The following is a 21,008-nucleotide window of genomic DNA, read 5'->3' on the forward strand; positions in this document are numbered from 1 at the left end:
TTGACCAATGGTTGATTAATACATCAATTATCTATCAATCATTCATTAGTTCATTTAATTATACAAGAGGATATCCCACTTCCTCTTTATTGTGTCCAAATTTTCAAAGGACCATACTATGGTACTTGATAATTCCCACAACATTATTCCAAATTATTTCATATGAAAATTTTAGTTCTGTGTTGGCTATGTGATTAATCATACACAAAAATATAATATTAAAACATTTGCTTGACCTGCCATAATTTCCCCCAGTTTTGTAGGGTTTTCAATTTACATGTATTTGTGTGGAATTCTTTGGTCTTTGTTCTTTTTTCTTTTATTTTCCCAACTCAAATTTTAAATTTGCACATACATATATCAAAGAGTGCACTTTTCAAGAAGTCCGACTCGAAGATTAACAAATACATAGTAATGGTATAACTAAGGGTGGAAGCTTCAACCCTAAAACGGAGTCCCTCCATTAGTCAGCAACACAGTCAATCCGAAAACCTGTCAGTCTGAATATCTGTTAGGGTTAAGGGGAAGGATGGTACACCCCCTTCATAGTTTTTGAGAAGGATTAATGTTGAACTTGAAGTGTAAAACAAGTTTGTCATTGACCTTTGGTTTTTGGTGTCAACATTTCACGGGGCATGTGGCCCATAGGGCGGTGTATTCCAGTGATTATCACAGGCACTTGGCCACAGGGCCCTCAACTAAAATACTGTATACTTCATTTTTGCCTTACTGGTAAATAATTCTCAAAATTAAATTTTCAAATAATGTAATTTCCTATAGCTGTGAATATTATGACAGGCTTAAACCACCCCTTCTAACCTTATTTTAACTAGCCTGCCTGGTTCTGCTCAGAACTATATTGACTAATCTATATTTAGACTCCTTCGTTGACGGTTCATCCGCTTCTCTAGTCCGAAATGAAATCATGTCTGTCTACTGCAGTAGCCCCTGGAGTACATGACGTGTCCAAGTCTATTTACTTGCATTTGCTTAGTGACCACCCTCATTCCACTTACAGTAATACCTGCTTGTACATAATAAATTCGCTCTGGAAAATACTTCAATTACCGTAATTAAATTGCAATTTTGGGGCTTGCCAGTAAATACCATGATTTTCAAGTATTTTCCTTCATTATATTACCTACTAATTGCCAAGCATACAAATTTTGCCTCATTTTACTGAAAACATTTCAGCTTTTTTCTGATTTATAAGTTACTGTATTTCTTCTGAAAAAAATGGAGATAATAGGGTTCACGTTTAATCAAGGGCAGAAACACAAATACAGCAAACTCAACCAAGAAAAAAATCTGGTTCATCAAGTCCAGTTCAGTTCATTGGTAACTTGCATCAAGTTGGGAACTTGCATCCTGAGTCACTTTAATTTTGGGCTCCTGACACAGGCTGGGAAATCAAATAAGAAGTGCCGGACCAGGGGCTACTTTGTAAAAAAAAATAGCCCCTGGTTCACAGGGTTTTACAGGGATCAGGGAACCAGTACCAGGAACTATTTTCAATGAACCAGGGGCTATTTTGAAAGCACATATTACTGATGTTCGACAATGTTATGATAAATGCGGCAAATGCCTTAACCCTAACCCCCTAAGGGCTTTTCGGCGACGGGAAGGGAAAGAAGGAAAGAATAAAGAGAGAAAAGAAGGAAAGAAGTTGTTTGCTCTGGGTGGGATTCGAACCCGAGACCCCTCGCATGCCAAGCACTCGGTCGGCGACACTTTGCCACGGGTCAACCGTGCCTATATATCACTTAGGGCGATTGCGTCATCACACCACGTGGGATGCATGCACGAACAGCGCATATGGTCGCATGTCACAAATAGGTCACCCCAAAATGGAGGAGCCGTAACATGAAAATGCTTTCTTCCCACTTCAAGTTTGGTTTATTCTAAAAGTATGATACCTATTTTAGAAAGTTTGGTGTCATTTTGTAGATAATTATGTTCTTTGTCAAATACAAAAAACCCCAAGTCAATTGGACAACTACTTTGAGATTTATACTTCAATATGTAAGATGTGTCAATGGAGGAGCTGGGGCGGGTGAGCCGGGGCGGGTGAGCCCCATAGGGTTGTACACAAAATTGTGATAATATGGTTAACTTCAAACCTTTGTATCTTAAAAAGTACAACTAGCATGGACACCAAATTGCATATATATCATCCTGGATTGTTAATCTACCTCATAGTAGATCAACTGTAACAAAAGATGTAACTAATTAATTGCCTAATTAAATACTAATTAAGACAGTTTTCCCTATATGTTACTGTACAAAGTGTGCACATAATGCTCCGACATTTCTAAATGGCCTATCTCTTTCCAGAGTCACCCTGCTTATTCAAAAGTACACATATTTTATAGGAAATTTGATGAGGAATTCAATTATGCTATCAGTTTTAGTGCCAGACATGGAGGAAAAAAGTTTTGATTCATAATGTCATACAATTTGTAAACTTATTTTACAATTTTGACCACCCTGTATGTTTAACGCAAGGGATACCAAACTCTTTCTTCCTAATTTGTTGGAAGGGCCCATGCAATGTCTTTCTGAATCCATATTTATTTTGAGCTACATAGCTTTCAGAAAAAGAAAATATGGGGTTTACCATGACATGAAAGATGTTAATTTTGTTGATGTTCCACCCTGTATATTTCTTACCCACCCTGTATTATGATATTATAATTTGCTGATTTGGCATCCTTGTAATATAAGCTTTCCAGAAATGTATACTTTTAATGGTCTAAAATGTATTCATTAAAAGTTGTGTTGAAGTGAATCAAAATTGGTGATATTTTTATCATAAAACATTATGTTACACAAAAGATGACCAATTCATGACATGCGACCATATATCAAGTAGTATTTTGTAGTATTCAGGCGGGTTAGGGTTAAGGAAGCCTATACTGAGTTACGATAGTGGTAACCTAACCCTAACCCCCTAAGGGCTTTTCGGCGACGGGAAGGGAAAGAAGGAAAAATAAAGAGAGAAAAGAAGGAAAGAAGTTGTTTGCTCTGGGTGGGATTCGAACCCGAGACCCCTCGCATGCCAAGCACTCGGTCGGCGACACTTTGCCACGGGTCTTGGGCTTCGCTGGCCAGCGAAACCGTGCCTATATATCACTTAGGGCGATTGCGTCATCACACCACGTGGGATGCATGCACGAACAGCGCATATATCAAGTAGTATTTTGTAGTATTCAGGCGGGTTAGGGTTAATAACCAGATGAACAGGCAGAGAATGCAAGAAATAAAATGCATAATTCTGATGAATAGTCAAAATGACCATTTAGGGCCAGGGGCCAGTTTGAACAAAATAGGTGGCCCCTGGTCACAGGTAATTTACTTTAGAACCAAAGGCATACATGTTTTAAAAATGCAGAATTCCACTTTTCTTGAATTCTATATTCATTAGTCTGTGTACTTAAAGTTTAAACTGAAAAATTTTAGGTTTTTAATTTTTTTACCAATTTTCTATCATTTTTAAATATGGTACATGTATTTCACCCTTTTCCATCTGAAATCGTCCACATGGTCAATGGCGGGAAATCTTGCCAATCTCGTTGCTAAATGGGCGCGTATGTTTGCCTTGCGCCCGACGCAAAAGCATAACAAGCCTGACCGCATTTCCTGTGCGCTACTAATAACACGCGCGCGCGATTCACCCTCCCTGTATCTCTCTCACGAGACTTAAAAACAACTTTTCCGGTCGGAAATTCATACGGCTTGATGAACATTTATTCCTCTTTTTTATGGAAAATATTGCTTGGATTTTCGTAACATGTGTGCGGAAGTTGTATTTTAATTACGACTACGAGCTGCGTGCATTACAGGAATCAAGATTATCACATTTGAAAACAAGGGTTGCTTGATTGCTGTCTACTGCCACTTTTGATACAAAACGGCGATTTAAAACGTGTTCATTTACATTATATACATCTTGAAAAATGTATCAGTTTACTAAGATGGATGTTTGGATCAAAAAGTCAATCATAACATTTTTCTGTGACCTATGGTTATTGACCTATGACCTCAAAGTTATTTGATGTTAATTTAATACATTTAATTTATGGGTAAAAAATGCAATTTTTTGGTGACTTTTGACCAAAAATAGGAATTTTTACATAGGAATTTTTTTTGAAAATTTACCTAAAAGTGTATCATTTTACTGCGATGGATGTTTGAAATCAAAAAAGTCAACAGAACATTTTTGTGTGACCTATGGTTTTTGACCTATGACCTCTTGAAATTCATAAGTAGGCCTAAAATGCATTTTGTTGGTGATTTTGGTCATTATGGGCAAAATGAACCCTTTTTCATTATTTTTAGCAATAATATTTCTTGCATTATAATTTCCAAAGTTAAACATTTAAAACATTTGTGTATTAAAATGGCCATTTCCATGGAAACTGTCTTCTCTATGAATTCCTCTAATAGCTTAAAATTAAAGAAGACCCGTATCAATAATATAAAGTGTAAATTTCCGAACAATTAAAATGCAAGAAATTGCTAAAAATGGTTAAAAGGGGTCCATTTTTGGCCAAAAAGACCAAAGTCACTAAAAACACACATTTTAGACCTATTAAATGTTATGATTGACTTTTTTTTATTCAAACATCTATCTCAGTAAATTTATACACTTTTCAAGATGCATATGTAGTATGTACATTTTCAAAAAATTTCATATAGATGTAAAAATTACTATTTTTGGTCAAAACTGACCAAAAATGGCATTTTTACCCATAAATTAAATGTATATTTTAAGCGATGATTTTGTTTCCATATATTTCAAATATCCTTGTGACATGTGTTCTGCATACCAAATTAGTGCTGTAATCGATAAGCTTTCTGGGTATCGATATGTCGGGAGGCAAACATCCGACATGTCGATACTATTATCGATACTCACGCAGTTTGAAACACGGATTTGAGTTTACCAATTTTATTATCAGTAAGTTCCAGAAACAAGTTAACAACAAGTGTATTGAAGCCTAACAGCTAAAACTACATGGATCATGCATCAAACAAACGAAAGTGGTATTGCAAATCCGCAATTTTACATGACTTTGGCAATGTGTGCCATGTCGTTTGTGTATCGATACTGACATTGAGTGTTTCGACATGTCGGAAGTCTATGTATTTTCCGACTATCGATACTTACGACAATCGATTACAGCACTATACCAAATATGAAGTTTCTACTCCATTTACATGTAGTTTTCAAGAAATAGCTAGTTTCAATGTGCTATTTTTAGGTAAAAAAAACCCAAAAAATCCTTAAATAGTGTAACCGTTACCATAGAAACAGAATAGATCGCACAGGTTATAGATTTGGCAACATGACAGGCCCACGTTGACTCTTCTGAACATTTTGATATATAATTTGTCCGTTTGAAACATCTGTCCAACGATGCGGCAATTTCATGGGGCTGGCCCCTATACTGTTTACCTTCTTCGTATTTCAAGTATGAAAAGAACCCATATATTATTGACCGAATCTTATGAGTGTCACCCTGTACTAGGTGGGAAATACTTTTCTTATATTCTTTAGTTTTTCTTTCATTTGACACCACCCAGGTGGTCATACCTTCTTGGTATTTGAAGATATGCCCATTTCAGACCAAAAAGTGAATGAGTAAGTTCAACATGTTCAATCACAGAAAAGTGTTGAATATATATAATCATGTCAATAATGTATATTTAATGTTCGATTGTTATATTTTTCAAACTACATGTATAGGGCCTTAACTCCGGGCCAGGGAGGGAAATATATTTTATGTGAAGGGAATAGGTTATTTTCACTGAGAGGCAGCGGGGTAAATAAGGCGGGCCCGGGGGCCCATAGCACGTGAAAATCAATGCGGGCCTGACGAAAATGTGCCATGAGGGCCCGACTGGCCCATGAAAAAAATAGGTAAATAAATAAATAAATTTAAGCTTACTGAAAAACGGGACTGAAAATACAAAAAATCTTCCAAGACATCGTCCATACTACACCACAGATATTGGAACTCTCTAATGCATTTATGGAGATTCATTTTAAATGCTGATTTTTTTCAAAAAATGTGTTTATTTTCCGTTCTCAATTTATTCGGGCCCGCAAAAGTTTGTGAGGGCCCCTAAAGATTCAAGAACAAGGGCCCAAATGGCCCGTGGTCATTTTTGCTTATTTACCACACTGCTGAGAGGAGGGGTATTCTTGACAGTGGGAAGGGGCGAGTGTTATTTAAGGGAGGGGTGCGAGAGGTTAGGGGTGTGGGTGTAAGGGGATGTGCGTGTGAGGGAGTGACTATGCGTGGTGTTATGTGACCAACTACTAGTATGTGAGAGCAGGGAAGTACCACTAGTGGGATAAACAAAGTGTGTTAGACCCGTAGGGGTTGCATCGGTTGGGTATGAGTAATGTTAATTTGTATCATTCTTTGATAAATGTTTGGATCTGTTTGGACTTGTATCATTCAATGTTTTATTTTTATTGAATCACCTTTTGTAACTTTGTAGACTAGGTGTAGAAGGCTCCATCTTAAATGTGTGCTGCTGATGTAAAAGCGCATGTTCTAATAAATATCTATCTATAGTTCAGCAAAAATATAAATTTTAAACTTGGTCATGTTTAATGTCTTTTGTTAGGGTGGTCACATGAAAATTTCAAACCAACCCCTGGAATTACTTTTTCTGTCAGGATTGTTCCTGCTGCAAAATGATTTTAAAAAGCTCTTGAATCAACTCAATCGGACAATCCGTTGCGAAGATACATCCTTTTAAAGATTCACAAAATTGGCCATTTTACCCCATTTTTAGGAAAATCCTGATTTTGTCATAAATTTGCATATTCACGGAGCGATAATTGTGGGAATAAAGCCAAAGAAGACACAAGATGTATTGTTTTTGTTTATTTAATGTTCATTTATGCAAATGTTAAAAATCCAGGGTCATAATTAATTGCTATATTTGCTTCTTTACAACATTTTTAAAATGGCTGAAATCACAAAAATAACTCTTTTGCCAGGACTTTTAAGGTAAATATATGTGATTTTCACCGTTGAGGGCGCTATTATGTGCCAATTTTGACCTTCAAAAGCCTGTATTTCCTAAACTACACAACCAAATTGTCTGATTTTTGCACAGGATTTTGCTCTGAGGGTCTAGATTGTAAAACTGAATATAGCATAATTGTACATCTTTGGGAAAATAGTTTTATTTGATGACAAAAATTATTTTGTGCGTAACTTTTTTATGCGTGACCGTACAAAAAATGCTATATTCACCTTCATTACGAGCAGAATTTTTTCTATCTAATTAGGTAGTCGGGTTTGCACAGAAGTTACTAGGAGACAAATTATATGGAATTCAAAATGCCCAAAAGTTTTCCAACTGCTGCAGAATCTGTTACATTTTCACCATACATTTGAGTATGTAGGCAGGGGTACACACAATAGCTAGCATTGTGGCCACCCTACTTTTGTATCATCTACAACTCACCACTAGCACACTGAATGATGTTCACTTGTTCAGTTCTGAATTTTTGATTATTAAACCATTTCACTGACCAAAATGATCAGAATGGCAAATTTGGAAGCTAGTAGTATCAAACAAAATAATGTAATATTTTGCACTCAAAAATTTAACAGATTTTTGGGACAGCTGAAATATTTTGAGGACAAGTAGAATCTATGGTTAGGAATAGGTTGTCCTCAGGACACCTCAATTTTTTGTGTATTTCAAATACTGGTCGCAAGACCACAGCACTTCCAGTTTGCAAACTCGTTTTTTGTTTTATTTGATAATTAATATGATCACAATTACACACTGATTGATTGATTGATTGGTAATGGTACCCCTCTCATTGTGAATACAAGTTGTCAATAAAAATTCCTTTAAAAAAGGAATGGGGTGCCCAATGTGAGCTTGGTCGTGATGTGGTGAATTTCATGGTGTTTAGATTTGGTATTATTATCTCTTGCAAACCCGGTGACACCTCATTATAGAAATCAGACCTGTTGATAGGTTGTAAGAGGGGATAGCCTTTTCCAGGCACAAATTGCACCATAAGAAAGTTTTGCTACTTTGCAACACAATAAAAACTTAAATGCAAAATGAGATCCTGTAGGTGGCTCCCGATGGAGCTTAAAAAACTAAATGCAAAATGAGGTTTTTAAAAAATATTGTTTTGCAGAGTCAAGACGCAGGTATCATTATTAAGCCTCATATCACTTATTTATTGTCGAATAAGTGCAGAGTAGGTTAGATATGAATATTAAATGTTAGACCAAAGTAGCTCAAAGCATGCACATGTACTATACACCTGATCCGTGAACTTGTCTTTTTTAATTAGCTCATTAATTATGCACATATGCGAATTAGAGGGCGGCTTCACTATATAATACATTAGAACATATTAGAAACACTTTGACCAAGTTTCAGGGCAAAAGTATGCAAAATAAAAGTACCCTGAACATTTATGCATTGATTTTTAGCAAAATATTGGCAAAATTACATATTAATGAGCCTTTCCAGTCCTTTTAGCTCATTAACTATATTGATTATTGACAAAAACAATAGGATACAAAGAAAATATAAATTGATGTATTATGGAAACCGTATGTCCGATTTGCTCCAAACAAAAGGCATATTGATCAGTGTACTTTACCCTACTCAATTAATCTGTTTAAAACATGCTCAAAGCATTTTCTAATTTCTAGAAAATGCATCCAATACCACCTTAATACTGCTACTGATGGATCTGTAGATTAACTTTCAGGTCCTGTGTTTGTTTCAAGTCCCGGTGGGTTCAGTCTTCACTGACAATGTGTACGCATGATGGTTCCAATTAGGGGTACTTTTCAAGAGATGTCCGCGGAATTTTCGAGGACAAAATTGTTCGCGACTGTCCAAATTAGGGGTGTTTTGGAGCAAAATTGTCCTTGAAATGAAAAATAGGGTGTATTTCTAGGACTTTCGTCTGCGTTTTACCGCTATAGTTTCAAGTTATTGGCCTCATTTCCCGTGAAATAGGGGAAATTCAAAAGCGTCCTTGAAATGGTAAAAATAGGGGTATTTATTTCGGAAAAATGTCCTTGATTCCTTGTGATAAGGGGGTGAAATGAAAATGCGTCCTCAAAATGATAAAAATAGGGGAGGTATTTGGGGGCAAATTTTCCTGCAAATTGCTGCAAATGTCCTCGATTCCCGTGAAATAGGGGTCATTTTCAAATCCTGGAATGGCCATACGTCCTACCTTTAAATACAAACTGAACCCACCGGGTTTCAAGTTCAATGAGTAAACATGATATGACAACAAAATGTAGTTAACATGGAATCTATTCTTATGCGCGTTAGGATGCATTGATCCATGCCACAATGTAGTATTTCATGGCTGTACCATAAACTATTTTCATCATTCACATGGAAGCATGTTAGTCAATATTCTTTACCATCACAAACCAGGTCATACATGTACCAGTTAACCCACACTGTATTGACCATGACTAGCTACACATGTTATTGTCCTGCAAGCTCCTGTAATTTACATTTTAAAAGCTTCACTGATGACTAATTTATTGATGGGATGTGGGATAACCCAAGACCCATAAGTACACTGGCTACCAGCATAAACACAAATACTGTGGTAATGGTCAGCAAAATGGTAGGAGGACTGGAGGGAAATATTTAGTTTCCTTCTTCAATATGATTAATTAGTGAATGCCTGGTATATGGTGTCAATCTGCAAGTTACAGACAGACATATTCTATGATTCATACATAATGTATGTCTTCAAGGAGAGAAAAAAATACATGTCCCCTATAAAATGCCTACTGCCTGTATGTGATTTGCCTCTTGCTTACTGGAATGATTTTCCCTGCGAATACATTGAAGCTGAATGTATTTTTAAAATTAGAAGGGAAATGAATCAGCCCAAAACTTGATATCCGTAACAGAAGAAATCAAATGAGTCAAGAGCATTTGAAACCAGTTATATGAATAAAATGATGTATGAGAATACTGTGTGAATGATCATATCACATCCACTCACCAAAATTCATTTTAAAGTTATTAGACATTGATATTCTCTCTTTTAAGAAATCTCTCTGACAATTCCCCAAGCAAAAGCTAGTACACGTTTAGAGATAGAACAATAAATTGGGTCCAAAGAAATATTCATCATTATGTTCATCATTCATTTATTTTTATTCTAATACATGTACAAATTTGTAATATGTGACACGATCAAGGGAAATGAGTCGGATGTCGCTAATATTGATTTTGAGATATTGGCAAAGAAAGTGTTAAAATTCTTTTGTTTTATATCGTTTTCAGCGATTGATAAATTGATGTAACTTCACAAAGAAAAGTCGTATCAACATGGGGTTTTCAGTTTCTGAAAGCTCTAAATGTCCTCTTTAGAAACATGCGTAAAACTCATTTTTGACCAGGGCCGACATGTGATTCATTCCCCTTGATCATGTCACATATCATCTTCATAATCTGCCCCATTTGATTTTACATTTTGGAGCAAAAGATACATCAATGTAAGCATGTTAAGGAGTAATCTGCAATTGTGTGGAAAAGCGCCATCAAATTTGGAGGTTAGGATTAAGGAGGGATCTCCAATTAGTTAGACCAGGTCTAAAGTTAGACTAGTTTTGAGCATTTGAACCCAGGAGCTTAATTTTACATTTAGACATGTATGCAAGACAACAGTAGGCTAATTTCAGAATCGTCATATGGAGTGCTCACATTCTGATCAGACCATCATTTTCAAATTTGACAACCTAGTTTGCATTTGCACAAGAACATTATTCATTATGCAGATACTTTGAGTCCTTTATTCCTACTTTTCTTCGAAACACAAACAAGAAAAAAATGTAATAAAAATTTAGAATTTATTTGTTATTGTGAAAGTGGTGAAAAGTAAAATTAATGGTACTTCAAGTTTGTACTGGTCAGTAGAATATAATGTACAAATGTTGTCTACATGTACAGTACTTGACAATACTACTATAGGGCATCAAGAAGTATGCATACAAATGTCACTTACCTGGAACAGAAAGAAGCCCCATAACTAGATGATTATTGTAATTATATCCAAAATGGAAAAAGAAAATACTAGTGCCCACAACTATATCATCTCTCTACATAACAATTAACATACAAATGTCAGCCAATAACAAGACTTTTCTGTACAACAGTGAGTGTGTGGCTCAAAAGAATGAATGACCAGTCTACTGTATGACCAATTATATTATCACAACTACATATCAAATGAATTGCAAGAGAGCAAGCCTGTGCCTAAATATAACTGGTGTTGCCTGTCATAGGGGGATAATAATTAGCACCATTGACATCATCACTTGTAATGAGTGTTGCCAAGTTTATTTCAGACCAAATATTAACAGTGAAGTTCACTGTCAACAAATGATTCCAAGTAGAGGGGAAGCCATGTGGGATATCTTGGGCTAAAATAAAATAAGGAATCAAAAACTTTTCTAGGGTCTTGCATCATTTGATATAAAATCGCATGCTCTAGATGGCCCATTTAATAAAACCACTAGTGACAAGAAAGCATGAATAGGTGTTTTGCTAAATGGCATAATTTTTGTGTTTTATGTTGATCATATAAATACTAAAACGAGTACCGGTAAAAAGAATTGTATGTTTGGGGGTACTTACAGTTACAATGTAGATTTTCAGATTGACCTCCTTTAATTAGGCTTTTTAAAATCCTGTACATCCCCAAAATGGCCCAATTTATCATGAACTTGGAATAAGAGGCTGATCGGTCTTGTTAGCATTGGTGTGTAAAATTAAATTTCTAATATTGATATTGAAACATAACTCCGTTTTGGACAATATCTCTACTAACTGGAATCTTTATGAAAGAAAAAAATTTAAAATGCGGCCAGTTTTTTGGAACAGGCCATTTATTGTCAAAGGGGTGCGAGCTAAATATGTTATAGGCCTATGTGTAACAGACGGACTTTGCCAATTAAAATTCAAATGGCTATATTTTCAAGTTTAAATGTAACATCAGTTTGGTGCTGTGATATTGATATCTATAATGTATGTAGATCAAACATGTATTCATAAAATGATACGGTACATATTTTATAAAAAAGTTGTAATCCACTGGCTTAATTTCAGTCCTATAAAAAGCTGCGAGTACACATTTTTGCTTTTGCTTTGCTTTAACAGAAATTTTCTGAAAAGAGCCCTCATGTGAAATTCATGGTCATTCCACAAAGGTAAGTAGCAAATCAGGGCCGTAGCAAGCGGGGCGGCCGGGCGGCCGGGCAGCCGGGGATGCCATGGCCCCACTTTTTGAGAAATTTGTTATGTTTTTCTTTATATCTTTATTTCAATTTGGGCATATATTTGTATTTTGGCCGCCCCACATTTGTAATGGCCGCCCACATTTTTCAACCTTGCTACGGCCCTGTAGCAAATTACGGTACCGGTATATATGCATGTTCATTGGCACAACTTTTCTTTATCGCGATATTGGCACTTGGCAGCAACATTTATTGTGATAAACGATAATGGCGGTGATGTGGGCGGCTTTAAAACACTTTTTAACAATCCTTTCAAAAACGTATAATTACTTTGTACACATATCTTAAATTTACACACCCAGGTTTTTGAATACACACCCAAACCTTCAAATCACTTGGTCTAAGACCTTGATTTCAATGGTAAAATTCAAAGCGGGATGTAGCCAGGGGACAAAATGTCTAAATCCTTCCATCATCTGCTACTAATAGAAAACATAACCAGGACAAATGAAAACGCTTCAAAAGTGAGGACAATTGTCTCCTAAAATTGTGCCAAAGGAAGATGCATAGGCCTATCACAACTTTTGGTCAATGGTCAATAGAGTCCCGGTACAAACGTGTACAGTAACAACACATTGCATACACACGTCTGCTACTGTTTTTATAGTCAGCACAAATTTTACAGTCGGTCGGTTGTGGGCAAGCAAACAATTTTTGGGGGGGGGCCTTATGAAGTTGAACTATGTGCAATTCTAGAGGATAAAGATGAAGTGAGTTACAATGATGATGCATAATTTGAAGATCACTCTCTAGCACTAGCAGTCAGTGATATGTTTGAACCTGAGCTCTCTTTCATCTCTAACACCCACCTATTTATTTTGAAAAGGTTGCCCCTAGTTGATGTACTAGCTCTGTTATGATACATGGAATTTATATGAAATTTTCAGTTAAAATGAGTGGAAAATACAGGAATACTGCTTGGACTGCTTAAGACTTGCCCCTACTGGAATATAGATATCATTTTTGGAAAGAAAAGACTTCAATTCTTCCATAAAATGTATAATTTTGCTATGATAGGCCAGGGTCTATAGTTTGCGAACTACAGGAGTGTTAAAATGTACATGTGTAAGATGGTGTGTGAATTGTGTCCCAAGAACTTAATACTGTTGATCTATAGGGCAATATTAATTACAGTATCGGTACTTCATTACCGTAAATTAGGGCGACTTTGGACACTGATGGGAAACATTGTTGGAAACGTGTAGGAAAACATGTATTATTTCATGTAGGCTCTTTTCTAAGAATATTTTTGTATGTTCTTATTAATTGTAATGTATGAATTAAGATAGGGGATTTTGCAGTTTTGCAGTATTGTCCCTGGACCTAGACCTAAAAATGCTAGGATCATTCATGGTTGACCTAAAAAAAATTTAAAAAAATTGCACAATGCACAGTGTCGACACCCTGTATTATAAATATAAACTTTAAATACTCCGTTGGTGAGCGACGGCCGACTGACGATTGGTATTTCACCGAACGCAAGAAAAGTCCTGAGTCCTATCTGATTGGCTAGAAATTGATCGCTAGATCGCTCAGTGGTAAAGTACAAACTCAAAATGGAGAGATGTATTCAATTCGATTGAAATCAATATTCTATTATTGACGCAGATAAAGAAAGTGGCATAGTGTGTCTACATTATGTGTTATAGGCTTTCTGATTTAATATTCTATACAGCACCTACACGTGTTCCTTTATACATAATTGTAATTCTCAAAAAAAAATATACCGTATTTTGTCAAATAGTCGCCCCCCCCTCAAATAAACGCCCCCCACCACTTTTTTCAACCAAGATGTTTAAAAAATGCTGATATTTCCATGCTATCTTGTGTAGTAAGCTTACCAAGTTGCCCACATGGTCAATAATAGCGTCAATAATTGGCAAAAATCTGGATCAGAAACCCGGAAGTGAACCAGAAGTCAGTGTTTCTAGTTCATAGTTCATCATTATAGCGTGTTTTTTTAGTTTACCTAATGATTTTAACGGGAATTATTGTTCTAAAATTGACCTTGAATAAACGCCCCCCCCCCCCTTGGGAAAATGTAGGGGCGTTTATTTGACGAAATACGGTATCACAATTTTGATGAACGATTTAAAAATTGTTACGGATAAAATGCAGTAAAATATATCCACAGCAAACAGCAATCACCGCTAATTAGTGTAGGGGAGATTGGGGTTAGTTGAAACATTTTTCACAAAATCGTCTTTTTAACGCAAACCGATTACTTTCAAGAAACACTAACCATATCAGTATAAACATATACATACATGCTACAAATACAGCCTTAAACTTTATTGGACCTGCTTATGATTATTCATATAATCCAATTTGAAAATTTGAAAAAAAAGTGTTTCAACTAACCCCACCCCTGGGGTAAGTTGAAACATAGGGTGAGGTTAGTTGAAACACGGCTTGTAAAAATTTCAAAATAATTATTATTGTGTTGTTAGGGTTATACTTCCCTTGAAGGCACCCTTTAACATACAATCAGTGTGAAAAAATGAATAAATAAATATGTGGGAGTGCGGGTCAATACTTTGGACACAAGGTGACGAGTGTCACCAAATACAATGTTTCAACAATTACCCCGCGTCAGGGTCTTAGCTAGCCACCCGTCTGGCCGTCATTTCAGACGGGGAGTTTGCTCCTGGGACGGGCAAAATTAATGCCTTTGACAGATGGTATATTATAAATTTTATGTTTTGAGAAGCTAATTGACCTTTTAAGTAGACCAAATTTGTAGGAGAAGGCCATATCAGCACATATTTGAACTATTTGAACCCCATGGGCTATAGATGTCTGATAAATGTTTTAAAGGTCAAATTAGGACAGGCAATTTTATTCAAATGACGGGCAACCCTCAATTTCTAGCTAAGACCCTGCCCCGCGTTCCGACTAACCCCAATCTCCCCTATTGCATTTTCAGTTAGTGTATTGGAAACAAAACCTGGGTTTTACCTGACAACAAATCAAATTTTCTTGTAATGGCAATACCATATGGGGTACTGATCAGGCCGCGCAAATCGTAAAAACGTAGAATAAAAACTCTGTGGCGGTATCTCATATTGTGTAAATGGTATGCTTTAATAGCCTGAGTCGCTCGGCCTATCTCGAACAAAATCGCCATGCGTAGCTGTTGAAAAACGAAAGGATTTGCAGTACTATCACGGCAATTTTTGATCACGAAGATATAAGGATGATGGCGCTGTGCGACGTTTTGTGTTTTTAATATGAAACACTTTTGTAATTAAGGTTGTGTAACTCTGGAATGAAATGTTTCTAATTTTTGTAACTTTATATCAGGATACCTGGGCATCAATGTCAATAGATGGGGTATGTGTCATTGTAATTTATTCAAGAACTTTTATGAGAAAAAACTTTTTACAATTAATTTTGTGAGGAACAGCCCTCGAATTAACCCACAGCACCCATGTCATATTACCGTGGGTGCCCATCCCCATTGCCGTAATGCCCTCAAAATATGTCCTTTACCCAAGGCAGTCACTTGCCGTGCCCTCTAATGAAGTTGCCGTCGGTCATAGGCATAGATCCCAGGGGATGGGGGGATTTATCCCCCCAATATTTTACCAGGGGGGGATGCTCCATACAATCATCCCCCAATGTTGACGCCTGAATATGGGTTTCTGATCAAATTAACCTCATATTTGCCCATTTTATCCCCAAAAGTGCAAATTTTCGCGCGCTTCGCAAGCATTTATTCCGCTTTTGCACCATATTTCATCAGTTTAGCTTCAAAATAGCAAAATTTTTTGCGCGCATTTGCACCATGAACTTATTCTGTCACCAAAAAGTACTGCATTCATTATATTTCCACAAATTTTTCCAACCCCATCCCCCCAATGTCAAAAAGAAATCTACGCCACTGCCGTTGGTGCCCCAGCCCTGCCCCTTCATTATAAAATCATCTATCAGACTGTAGGGGCCTACTTTTGTGTGTGTTTTCTTCACTTTTTGAGAAATTGCCATGGTGCCCTTATCAAATTTTCAACAGTTGCCATGATGCCCTCTTGAAATATTACAAACTGCCGTGCTGCCTTGCCTTTTCAGTGAAAATCCAAGGCAATTATCGACCTGCCCTAAAAAAGTTGCAGTGGCTCCTTCAGATCCTTAATTCGAGGGCTGGTGAGGGACGGATAAAATTTCATAATGTCAACTTCAACGACTCCCTTTCCTACAGGGACACATTTTTTATTCATCTAAATTGTATTATTGATAGCAAATGTATTGTTGTTAATTTGCAAAAACAAACTATGTACAGGAACTGTTATTTAAAGCTTTATTTTTAAATTTGTATTGTGATGTCCGTCCCTCACAGTGTAAATTTGTTGACCTAACTTTACGGACCCAGTTTACGCAGAACTTACGGCAAAATTTTACTTTTTCTTTTGGATTTGTAAAATGGTGTTTTGAGATAATTATTATACACAATATGCACAAATTTATAACAATATTAATTTTTGGCCAAATGTTACCTTATTTCTGATCACACTCAGCACAATAAGACCTTTCGCAATTTCAGAACAGAGTGCATTGTGGGTAATATCCATGAAAAGAATTGGAGATAAACACGGTGACTCGTGCAGTATATTTCAATGGGAGTGAACTTGGCACTTTTAAAAAAATGCTACTTACTTGATTGTGTTTTTCACATTCTCTGGTCCAGATGTCTTCTCAATACTTGCATATATTTCAAAGTATTGATTGTGATTGTTTCAAATGGCTAATATTGTAAAAGACAAGAAAAATCACAGGGGAATCCTTTGAGTCGCAGTTCATTCACACGGCCGTCAATGGGGGAGATTGGTTCATCTCTTGTCGAAGAACTGTGTGACGATGTCTGAGCATGCGCAGTTGCAATTTTCCGAAATTGCGAACTTAGGGCTTATACAATTATAGCATCCATTTTTAAGCGGGTTTAATCCCCCCAATTGGGCAGTCACAATACCAGTTTGGTGCGGAAGGGACCCAGTAATAGCTGAATCAAGCCTTGAAATAAGCGGACTGGAACCAGGAGCAATTTGTTTTGAGTATCGCTCATAGTTCACTGGGATTTTACAAGAACCAGGAGCAATTTCTGAAGAAACAGGAGCAATTTTCAAAGAGTATATGGCCATGCGTTTTGAACTCAACACCCAAAAAGGGTGGTGGGCGGCGTCACACTTTTCACTGTGATCATTTTGTTTTTTGAGTGCATCTTGGGAAGAAATATAAGTACATGTATGACAGTAAATTTGGTATCAAATGAAGGCTAGTAACTATGGACAGTTTCATTAAGATATCTTGAACATTGGCAGAATGGCACCCAATCCAATTGACCAAGTCAGGGGTGGTGGTGGCAGCGGTGCATGTGGCAGCGGTGCACTCATGTACAAACTCTATGGGTAGTTTGTATTTTAAGTGCACACAATTGTAAAATTGTTCATTATGTACTTCAAATGTGTCCTATTACTATAAATTTGGTATCAAAAGATAGCTTAGTTGTCCATGTCCATGTAAACATTTAAATACCTTAACTTTCTTAAAAGAAAATGAGAGGACTGGGTGTCACAGGTAAGTCACATGACATACAAATTTGTCCCTATTCTCTACACAGCAAACCCAAATTTTCAAGCGCAATATACTGCTAGAGATTACCATCAGGGTTCCCGTTAAGGGTTTTAAAATGTGCGTCATGTGTGACGCAAGTTTGCTGACAAGATTGAAAAAACTTGCGTCCAGACAGATTTTTAAAGGCGTCCATCTGAAATTCACGATCAATCATACCGGAAGCATAGCATAGCGGCAACCCCTCGTTGCTAACACACGTACACCCGGTCTACCTCATCAAATGTTGATTGTTAAAAATAAAATTTTCGCCGTGATATTCCATCTCCAGTCGCTATGATAATTTTTCTCATTTCTGCATCAGTTTTGGTCCGAAACATGGTCAAAAACAGCTGCAAAAACATGCATAAAGTCTGTCAATCTTTAGCAAATTTTCGTACTTTTTACTTCGGGTTTTACTTTTACTTGATCCATGTGTTGTTGATGCTATAAAAGCTAAAACACGCGCTGCCACAAATAATACAAAAATAGGTTATCGTTTGGATTTTGTCTTTAAAATTGCTTTTATTCATCGTAACAATAATACTAATAAAGGAAAGCGTAGATTATTTATGAAAAATAAACTTAAAATATTAAAAACTGAATATTGTCAGGTTGTGATAAATAACTAAATAAACATTAACTGCACATCGTCAGTCCAGCATGCTTTGTAAACAAACAATTGCATCAATTGGGACTTTCCCCATCAAACAGCGATTGCGACAGAAAGCATGCAAAAAGTGCACGATTTCCTGACGTTGCATTTACAAATATTGCAGAATTTACTTCAATTCTTAGCAGGTTGGTCAACATTTTGGGGCTTTTATTATCGTAAAAATAAAACAATTTCTTATTTTTATCATCAATTAATGATTAAATTTCGAAGTTTTGTCTGCGTCCACAACTATGTGACATGGACGCAAAATACTTGATTAGCCATGTGAACTTGCGTCTAAATTTGTAAAATACGCATCTGGACGCAATGACGCACACTAACGGGAAGCCTGATTACCATCGCTGTATTTTTAAAAGTGGGATAGCAAAAGTATACATTTTTGGAAAGCTCTTGGCTCAAGGAATCCAAAAATGCACTTGAAATTAGTGTAGGGTGTTACCCTAAGAAAATATTTTTCAAAATGTATTAGACTGATGGGTTGAATCGGTATAAAATTCCACCAGCCATTTTCTGAAATACACATTGGTTTACTATCATAAAGCCCTATATCATCAGAAAGCTAATGGTCTGAACATTTCAAAACTGCATTAAGAATTGATGGAGGGTACACATGAATGAAAACCAGTACCCCAAGTAAGCTTCAGCAAAAATATAAAATGGGCTTGCATTTTTTACATTATTTCTTTTCACATATACCCTACACTAAATTCTGATTCCATTTTAGATTCCTTGGACCAATAGCTTTCCAAAAATGTATACTTTTGCTATCATAGGGTGTATAGATTTCCAGATATGACAATTTATACCAAAAAAGGTGCATCGTGACAGAAAAATCAAGGTGTGACGCAAAGTCGGCGAGTTCACGACGCATGGCCATATCCTTTTCTGCATACAATACAGTATACCAGCACTACTGCAAGAATTGCGTAACTGGAACCAGGAGCAATTTGTTTAGAACATTGCTCCTGGTTCATGTGACGTTTACAAAGACCAGGAGCAATTGATGGCTTTACGAGGGCAAATTTGCTCCCAGCGCCTGCTTATTTCAAGGCTTGAGCTGAATGAATTCTGACCATCACTTGCCTCGTTGGATTTGTCTATACCGCAGAACTTTTATGCAGAATATATCAACGGATTCAATGCAATATGTCATACTAAATATATCAGGGACTGTCTTTTGTATTTTCCAGAGGAGCATTAAAACACTCCACTGGAGCTTTCAAGGAGATTGGTGGTAAAAAGCTCCCCTGGAATAGTTTAGGAGAGTGGTGGAGTGATTTACATGGTTTAGGAGAGCAGTTTTGAATATTTGGCAAAATGTTAAATAACAGTTTATTATTTGCTTAAAAAGTTACCTTTTTCAGAGTCTTGATTAGCAGCGACATAGCTTGCGACACCATCACAGCGTCTTCATTCAGCATAGTGTTTACAATCCTCCGGTCACATGACCACCCATCGGGTGGTCAAGTGTCAGCAGATCATTGTAGATGGCGGGCAGGTCGCATCCAGCGTCCCTGTTGAGTGTAGGTTTTAGTGTCTTTATCTCAATGGCTTCCCTGATCTTTCTGTTCCAGAAGCGATCCTCCCTGCCGATGAATTCCACATCGTTCATGCTGATGTCATGTTTATGATCAGCTTTGTGGTCACCGACTGCTGTTCTCCCAAAATCCATAAACCAGATGCTCCACTTCGACCAATAGTGTCTAGCATCGGTAGCTTGACATACAACGCAGCCAAAGTCCTTGCCGAAATTCTCAGTCCCTTAGTCGGCAATACTGAACACCACATTCACAACAGTGGTGAGTTCGTGGACAAAATTAAGAACTTAGAAGTACCACCTGGACAAAAGCTGATACATGTATCTTATGATGTCTCTGCCTTGTTCACAAGTATACCCGTACCGGACGCGATTGAAGCAGTCAAGGATAAGCTGGAGAAGGACGCCATGCTAAAGGATCGCACTCCTCTCAAAATCAACCATATCCTGGAGCTCCTCACTTTTTGTCTCAATACCACTTACTTCGTATATAAAGGACAATACTACAAACAAACCTATGGTGCGGCGATGGGTTCCACAGTCTCCCCCATTGTAGCCAATCTGTACATGGAGAGTTTCGAGACCAAGGCTCTTGCTACGGCCCCTCGCCCCCCGTCGAGATGGTTTCGTTATGTCGATGACACATCCTCATCCATGAATATGACATTGATGGTTTTACAACGCACATCAATAGTCTCAACAAGAACATCAAATTCACCAACGAACCCGAACAAGAGGGTAAACTCCCCTTCCTAGACACTTGTATCCACGTTGAGGATGACGGTAGCACCAAAGCCACCATATACCGTAAACCAACGCATACCGACCAATATTTGAACTTTGACTCGAACCA

General features: G+C 37.0%; 1 protein-coding gene across 2 annotated transcripts in view; it reads right to left on the reverse strand.

Annotated features, from left to right (window-relative positions):
* LOC140155959 (SH2/SH3 adapter protein NCK1-like) overlaps positions 1–21,008 on the reverse strand; it is a 42,837-nt gene that overhangs the window by 19,038 nt on the left and 2,791 nt on the right. Inside the window, exon 1 of one of the 2 annotated variants that reach the window (XM_072178994.1) lies at positions 11,048–11,228. The exons of the other annotated variant lie outside the window; for it this stretch is intronic. Coding sequence (XP_072035095.1) covers positions 11,048–11,069 — 22 coding nt within the window. The 5' untranslated portion in view covers positions 11,070–11,228. Of the gene's footprint in view, positions 1–11,047; positions 11,229–21,008 lie in introns of those variants that run through there. 2 annotated transcript variants of the gene reach the window in all.

This window comes from Amphiura filiformis, chromosome 6 (assembly GCF_039555335.1).
Source record: "Amphiura filiformis chromosome 6, Afil_fr2py, whole genome shotgun sequence".
In the NCBI taxonomy this organism is placed as follows: domain Eukaryota; kingdom Metazoa; phylum Echinodermata; class Ophiuroidea; order Amphilepidida; family Amphiuridae; genus Amphiura; species Amphiura filiformis.